Source organism: Mus pahari, chromosome 17, assembly GCF_900095145.1.
Source record: "Mus pahari chromosome 17, PAHARI_EIJ_v1.1, whole genome shotgun sequence".
In the NCBI taxonomy this organism is placed as follows: Eukaryota; Metazoa; Chordata; class Mammalia; order Rodentia; family Muridae; genus Mus; species Mus pahari.
The window spans coordinates 64,143,589-64,150,787 of NC_034606.1; the positions used below are offsets into that span (position 1 = coordinate 64,143,589).

The window sequence follows — 7,199 nt, forward strand, 5'->3', positions numbered from 1 at the left end:
AAGTCACTGGACACAGCCCCCTCTGCAGGGACTGGTGCTGGTGGTCACTGTGGGGGGCTGGGGCAGCCCTGAGGCAGCTCCCTGGGGTAACTGAGGAAAAAACGAGGAAAACAGAGACGTCAATCCTTATCTGGAGTTCATTAATGAGGAGAACATTAGTCAGCTGTGAAAGCTAAGATGGGGTGATAGGCCTTCGGGTGGGCAGGAGCAGGGGTGGGGACAAGGCCGCCATGGGGGAGCACAGGGTTGGCAGGAACGCCTCCTCCACCCCACGTGCCCAGGTCTACGATAGGAAGGCCCTATAAATGCCCACAGTCTAGCCTCCCCGGAGGCCCAGAGGAAGAGAGAAGAGAAAGAGAGAGGGAGGGAGGGAGGAAGAGCCACCCCCGTGGCCCAGACCACTGGCCAGCGCTCAGAAGACCGAGCAGCATGTGGGAACTCCGGTCCATAGCGTTCTCCCGAGCCGTGCTGGCCGAGTTCCTGGCCACGCTCCTTTTTGTCTTCTTCGGCCTTGGCTCAGCCCTCCAGTGGGCCAGCTCCCCACCCTCTGTGCTCCAGATCGCCGTGGCCTTTGGTCTGGGCATCGGCACCCTGGTTCAGGCTCTGGGCCATGTCAGCGGGGCCCACATCAACCCTGCTGTGACTGTGGCGTGCCTGGTGGGTTGCCATGTCTCTTTCCTTCGAGCTGCCTTCTACGTGGCTGCCCAGCTGCTGGGGGCCGTGGCCGGGGCCGCGATCCTCCACGAGATTACCCCAGTAGAAATCCGCGGGGACCTGGCTGTCAATGCTGTGAGTAGTCTGAGTTTCGTCCCTTCTGGGAGGGGCAGACACTGAAAGCCCTTGTGAGGGGTGAGATGGGTGGGACAGGCTCTGAGTAGGGGAACAGAGAGCCGAAGGCCAGGAACACAGCTATCCAAGGAGAGCAACAGAGTCGCCGGGAGCACGGAGAGCACCAGGAGGACCGGGGGTAGGGCCTTCCACCCAGCACCACCAAGGGAAAGCAGCCTCCGTTTCTGTTAGACTCCATAGGATGACTAGGCTAGACTCTAGCAGGACACAGCTACCTAGCAGACAGGCCTTTGGGCCCTCGGGGACTCCAGGGTCCAGCGGCAAGGATCTAGAGAGGAAGGGATGAGACATCCCAGCAGCACTGAGCACGCGAGGACTGGACAGGGCCCCTCACAAGGCACAGCTCTGTGTCTGGGGGCAGGTTCCAGGCAGGGAGTGCCGCTAAACCCCCAAACCCTGGTTCAACCACAAAACCCATAATCTCTGCCTCAATCAAGTATCTGAAGTGCCATCTGCGCTTTGTCTCACAAACCAAGAAACAGACTTGGGAAGGGAGACGGAGATCAGATGTGCTCATGTGTTAATACCGGAAGTACCAGAAGCCTGCAGGAAGAGACGCTTGGACTCTACCTACATGTTATAATGGTGACCAGCACCTAGGGCACTTTGAGAGTTGAAGGTGAAGCCCTGGTCCCTCTGCTCTCCATGCTGCGCAGACCTAGGAATCTGGGGACCCCTTCAGCACAATGTGCACTCTGTACCCCAAACCAGGAAAGCAAGTGCCTCTCAGGCCTCCTCCTCCTCCTCCTCCTCCTCCTCCTCCTCCTCCTCCTTCATTTCTCCACTGACTCAGCCCCGTGGCCCTACACACACACCCCTCTGCACATGGCTTTCCTCATGAGAGGGACAGAGGCCCTCCTGTGAGGGAAAAGCTGGTGAGGCTGGACACTTAGAGCCAAAAAGGGACAAGGGGCCAGCTGAGGGGTGGAGTGTTAGCTATGTCTATTAGAACATAAATGAGTTTGTTTTACAACAGGGAGGCACACAACTAGTCAAAGAACCCCTTGAAAACATACCATAGGCTTTCTCTAGCAGTGAGGTGCCGGGAGCACTAAAGCCCCAGAGAACAGCTAACCCTGGTCCCCACCATACCCCAGCCTCAGCACCAAAGGCCGTTTCTCTGCATTGACCCACCTTAAGTGACAGAGGGACCCTGCCTGTCTGGAATAAGGTACCATAGGGCCCATTTGCCCTGAGGCTCGTCAGAGACCAGTCACCGATCTCTGAGGATGCTATCAAGAGCCAGTTTGGACCCCAGGAAGCTGCCACCAATGGATAGCGTCCCTGTGCCAGACCACATACTATCTTATCCTTGGTAGAGCACTGTAAGTTCAGTTCTGAGGTCTCCCCCTCCCTATGGTTTTAACCCAGCATTCAGTGGACACAAATCATGGAAGCAATAAACAATACCATCCAGGGACAGCCTGGGGTTGTGTGACACCAGACTCACACCTACACCATCAGTCCCTGAACAGCACTGCCAGCAAGAGTGAGGCTAGAGGCTCATCCTTGTCACCCTCAATCTTCCAGGCAGGATTGATTTTATCATCCACATTTGTACAGAATGAGACACACAGCAGATAGACTCCTGGCTCTAAAAGGCTGTAGCAGAGTAGAGGCCGAGGCTAGACCCCAGAAAGACCTTGAAGCACCATGCTAGGAGCTCAGGACCTAGAGGAGTGTGGGAGTTGAAAGTTGTCATCGATCCACCCCGTGCAGTGCTCAGCCCTAGAGGGCAGGGTGTGGGGCGCAGGATGACAAAACCCGGGAGAGAAATGCAGTGCTGGGTGCGGCCAGATTATGAAATGGCCTCTGAGTTCAGCCCCAAATTCTCTTCTTTCCTGGGGTAAGGGCTACAGGGACAGTGGGTACCCTTTGTGGGTATGGAAGCTCCACCTTCAGCACCCTCAGCCTCCACAGGATATGCAGGGAGCAGCCTTCAAGAACAGAAGCAAGGCCTGAATGCAAGGGGTGGAGGAGAGGCAGAGAGAGCTGAGGGGAACAAACTTTAAGTTCCTTGACCACGGGACCACAAGAGGACTGGACCACAAGAGGACTGACACTCCCCCCCCTGCTCCAGCACCTGTTGCATCATCAGTATGACCTAGAGATCATACTAGACTTTCTAGTACCGAGTCCAAAGCTTCCAGGGGCATTAGGAACCTCTTTCCAAAACCTGAAACATAGTATCTCTTTCCTCTCTCACACCTCTGCATCCTCATCTAACAGGTTCTGGGATCTCCCTCCCAGCCTCGGGCTGTCCCTGGTCTATCCTCTGCCTGGGGGCCAGGATTCAGAGGGGGCAGTGGTTACCATTAGGGTGGAGGGGGCGGTATTCTGGGCAGCCTCCTGGAGGTCTCCATGGAGCCAGAAGCAGGTGAGCAGATAGAGGGGGCAGTGAGACCAGCCTTGCTGGACTCATGCCTCCACCTCTCTCTCCAGCTCCACAACAATGCAACAGCCGGCCAGGCGGTGACTGTGGAGCTCTTCCTGACCATGCAGCTGGTGCTGTGCATCTTTGCCTCCACCGATGAGCGCCGTAGTGACAACCTGGGTAGCCCAGCTCTCTCCATTGGTTTCTCTGTTACCCTGGGCCACCTCCTTGGGGTAAGTCACAGCCACAGGCTCCAGCTGCCCTACAAGAGCTAAAACATACATGTCCCCGAAAGAAACAGCGACATATCACTGTAGAGATCAACACACAGGACTCCTTAGAGAGACTGTCTCACAGGACACCCAAGGAGGACACATAACCTGTGTCCCCTAAAAGCTGTGACCCCTAAAAGACAGATATCCTTCTGGTCTCATGAATGCAAGCCCAGGAATTAACCACCCACAGTTCCCATCTCCTTTCCTTTTTCGTTTTTTTTTTTTTTTGGGGGGGGGGNGGGAGGGTGTTGAGACAGGGTTTCTCTGTGTAGCCCTGACTGTCCTGGAACTCACTCTGTAGACCAGGATGGCCTTGAACTCAGAAATCTGCCTGCCTCTGCCTCCCAAGTGCTAGGATTAAAGGCCTGTGCCACTACTGCCCTGCCTTTTATTTTTTTTTTAAAGATTTATTTATTTATTATATGTAAGTACACTGTAGCTGTTTTCAGACACACCAGAAGATGGCATCAGATCTCATGATGGTTGTGAGCCACCATGTGGTTGCTGGGATTTGAACTCAGGACCTCTGGGAGAGCAGTCATTGCTCTTAACTGCTGAGCCATCTCTCCAGCCCATCTCCTTTTTTTTTTGTTTTTTTTGAGTCTGGGTCTTACTAGGTAGTCTCAGCTGTCCTGAAACTCACTGAGTAGACCAGGCTGGCCTTGAACTCACAGAGATCTTGCCTCCCAAGTGCTGGGATAAAAGGTGTGAATTGCTAGGCCCAACCTTCGTGGGTTCACTCTAAGCTGCTGCCAAGCTTCCCCAGCTCTGGGAAGGAGGGTGAGGATGCTGTGCCCATCCTCACCCCCCCTCTCTCCTCCACCCCTCCCACTACAGATCTATTTCACCGGCTGCTCCATGAATCCAGCCCGCTCCCTGGCTCCAGCAGTTGTCACTGGCAAGTTTGATGATCACTGGGTAATGGCCAAACCCCTGCCTTCCCCATTCCTAGAAATCACCCCAAAGAGACACTAGGGGTCATATCACACGGGAGGGCTGGGGGCTTTCAGTCCCTCTCCATTTGTCCTGAGGTCCAGGGAAACCTTGGTTCCACTCTGCAGAGCTGTGCCAAAGATTCTTCCCCTGTCCCTTCCTATAAATGAAAATAACAGTCAGTATTTTATTGGCTTTCTTGGGAGAAATTAAGCAAGCTTATTTCCATAACACAGTGCCTGGCATTCAGAACCCAGTAAATGATATTCATACTTAACAGTTACCGTGTGTGGTGTGTGCTGGGCGGTTTTCTTAGAGCTTTGCAAACCTTAGCCTGTTTAATTGCCTCATCTCCAGAAGTGAACATTCTTGTGGAATCAGGACTCACAGCCAGGCAGCCGGCTTCAGAACTTGCCCATTAGCCCCACACACTAACAAGTCTCCCTTTGCGGCTCATGACGACCTTTATTGCATAAGTCTTGACAATATCAGAGGCATAGGAGGGCCAGTTCCGACACTAACCGGGATAGCAGCGTGACCAGGCGGTGCTGCCCGCTGGGCGAGCAGGTGCCAGAACCTTTTCCCCCCTCCCCCAGGTCTTCTGGATCGGACCCCTGGTGGGCGCCATCCTCGGTTCCCTCCTCTACAACTACCTGCTGTTCCCCTCGACCAAGAGCCTGCAGGAGCGCCTGGCGGTGCTCAAGGGCCTGGAGCCAGACACCGACTGGGAGGAACGCGAGGTGCGGCGGCGGCAGTCGGTGGAGCTACACTCTCCGCAGAGCCTGCCGCGCGGCAGCAAGGCCTGAGCGCCCTGGCAGCGCAGCGCAGCCGGCCGACGGCTCGCCCCCTCCCTCCCCCTGGCCCGCCGTCGGTTCCCAGTGCAGAGTAGCTAGCTGCTCCTACGCCTGCGAGCGCGGTGAGCCTCAAGAAGGTGCTCGCCCGGGAACCTGACAGTACCTCGGCCCCGAAGCCCTGGCCCCAGCTACCCTCGAGCTCGCCCCTTGCAGGGAACCAGACACTTGGGGACCGTGGCAGTGGGGAGGGAAGGCAGGCGGGCGGGAGACGGAGAGCTCTGGAGAGCCCGCTCTGATGCCTGAGGAGAACTGCATAGAGACCACCCTGGGGGCGGGGGGTGTCTGTGGTTAGTGCATCTAATTTTATTAGGGTGTAAAAGTGCTCGTCCATCTCCGCGTGTTTCTTTACTCGCGTTCAGAGACTGCATGTCACTGAGCGTGACCCCGAGTGCCCGTGGTGATACAGGGCTGGGGACTTTCATTCTTGTTTTGGCCTTCTCCTCCTGTACCTGCAATAAATCCACTTCCTCTGCTACAGATGAGTCCTCCCTTGCAGCCAGCCCCAGAAAAGGGGGTAGGGGTGGGAAGCTGGTCTCCAGCCTCTTCTAACGACCTCCTGGTCAGATTCCACAAGATTCCACCAGTCCTCAGCCCAAAGACTTGCCAGGGCTCCTTGCTAGAAGGAACGTGTCAACTAGAGAACAAGTCCCCTAGACATGACCTCTAGGGAAGGAAGGACTGGGTATCCAAGGACATTTTGCCCGGAGGGAGGGCTCTCCAGGGGGAGAGGAGAGTCAGGACTACGGGTGTGCGGGTGTGCATGACTCCCATCCCCAGGGAGCTCACACTCACCTAAAGATTAGCCTTCCACTTGGGCAACGAAAACAAAAGCCCTCTGTGGGGCCCCAGCTTTTGTCCCGGCAGAGGGGGAGATTTGCAACTAGACACTGTGTGAAAGGAGACACTTGGGTTTCGCAAGTGAGTCCTGGAGCCTGGCACACAGCGCATGCCTACGGCTGGCAGGGCAAGGTGCTCAGGCATGCAACCACAGGCACCGGGCAACACCCCTCCATCCCTTATTGTCCTTCCTCGACAGGAATCTCTGCTCCTTCTTTCCTTCCTCCCTGCCCTGTGCTCCACCCTCTTCCGGTTCCCACTGCCCCGACAGTTACTACAGCCTGCAGAGGAAAGAAGCCACTTGACCAGGCAGAGGCAGGTCAGAATAGAGAACCCAGGCTTCTAAGTACCCAGGTCAGGGCAACATTTCTCCAATGAGATTAAGCTGGGATTAAGTGTAAAGATGCTGTGTTCACTGTGATTCATAATGCCCTTATCACACCGTGTTAGGATCATTTCATTATTGCTGCCTTCTTGGGCAGGTGAAGGCAGAAGAGGCCAGACCTTTAGCCTCCTTGGCTAACTAATCTAAGGGTCACATCTTGAGCCCCTTCTCCATGCCCCGCGTCACCCCCACACTCTCATGGCTTCTGACTCCATCTGTCCCTATCATGAGCCTCATGCCCCAACACCCCACTCGTGTGACCATGTGTGTATAGGGGAAATCTCTGTAACTGACCTTTCTGTCTCCTTGAATGAATTTCTCACTGGAGGCAAGAAGAGGTGTGCTGGAGGTACATGGTGTGGAAGGGACCTTCCCGAACTCCAGCAGCTGGTGACAGTGGCTTGACCTCACGGCTGCCAGAAGAGTGGGTATTGGTGACCTCTGGGGCTGCCTCTCAGTCACTGCCATGAAAGTTCAAAGGCACCTCACCCCCAACACACCCCTCTTGAAGGTCAAGAACGCATCTGAACCACTTTCTGAGTCACACCCTCCCCGAGACTAGGTCCAGCGGCCACAGCGAGATTCTAAATAATGGGAGGGTAGGGGAATAAGGGCGATTAAGCTTCTCGGCGTCCCAGCAACTTTTATCTGTGCTAACTTTTATCTGATGAAAACCTTCCATCAGAATAATA

The 7,199-nt window shown here is 55.3% G+C and overlaps 1 protein-coding gene across 2 annotated transcripts; it reads left to right on the forward strand.

Moving 5' to 3' along the window:
* The first annotated feature begins 334 nt into the window (after nt 1–334).
* On the forward strand, nt 335–5,760 carry LOC110334994 (aquaporin-2). 2 transcript variants are annotated; one of them, XM_021217071.2, is made up of 4 exons: nt 335–789; nt 3,292–3,456; nt 4,336–4,416; nt 5,028–5,760. In XM_021217071.2, the coding sequence occupies exons 1-4, from the start codon at nt 430–432 to the stop codon at nt 5,235–5,237; spliced, it is 816 nt and encodes a 271-aa protein (XP_021072730.1). In that variant the 5' UTR covers nt 335–429; the 3' UTR covers nt 5,238–5,760. The 2 variants fall into 2 exon arrangements, with proteins under 2 accessions (XP_021072730.1, XP_029403603.1); XM_029547743.1 differs by having other exon boundaries at nt 343–789; nt 4,336–4,396.
* Nucleotides 5,761–7,199: the final 1,439 nt, after the last annotated feature.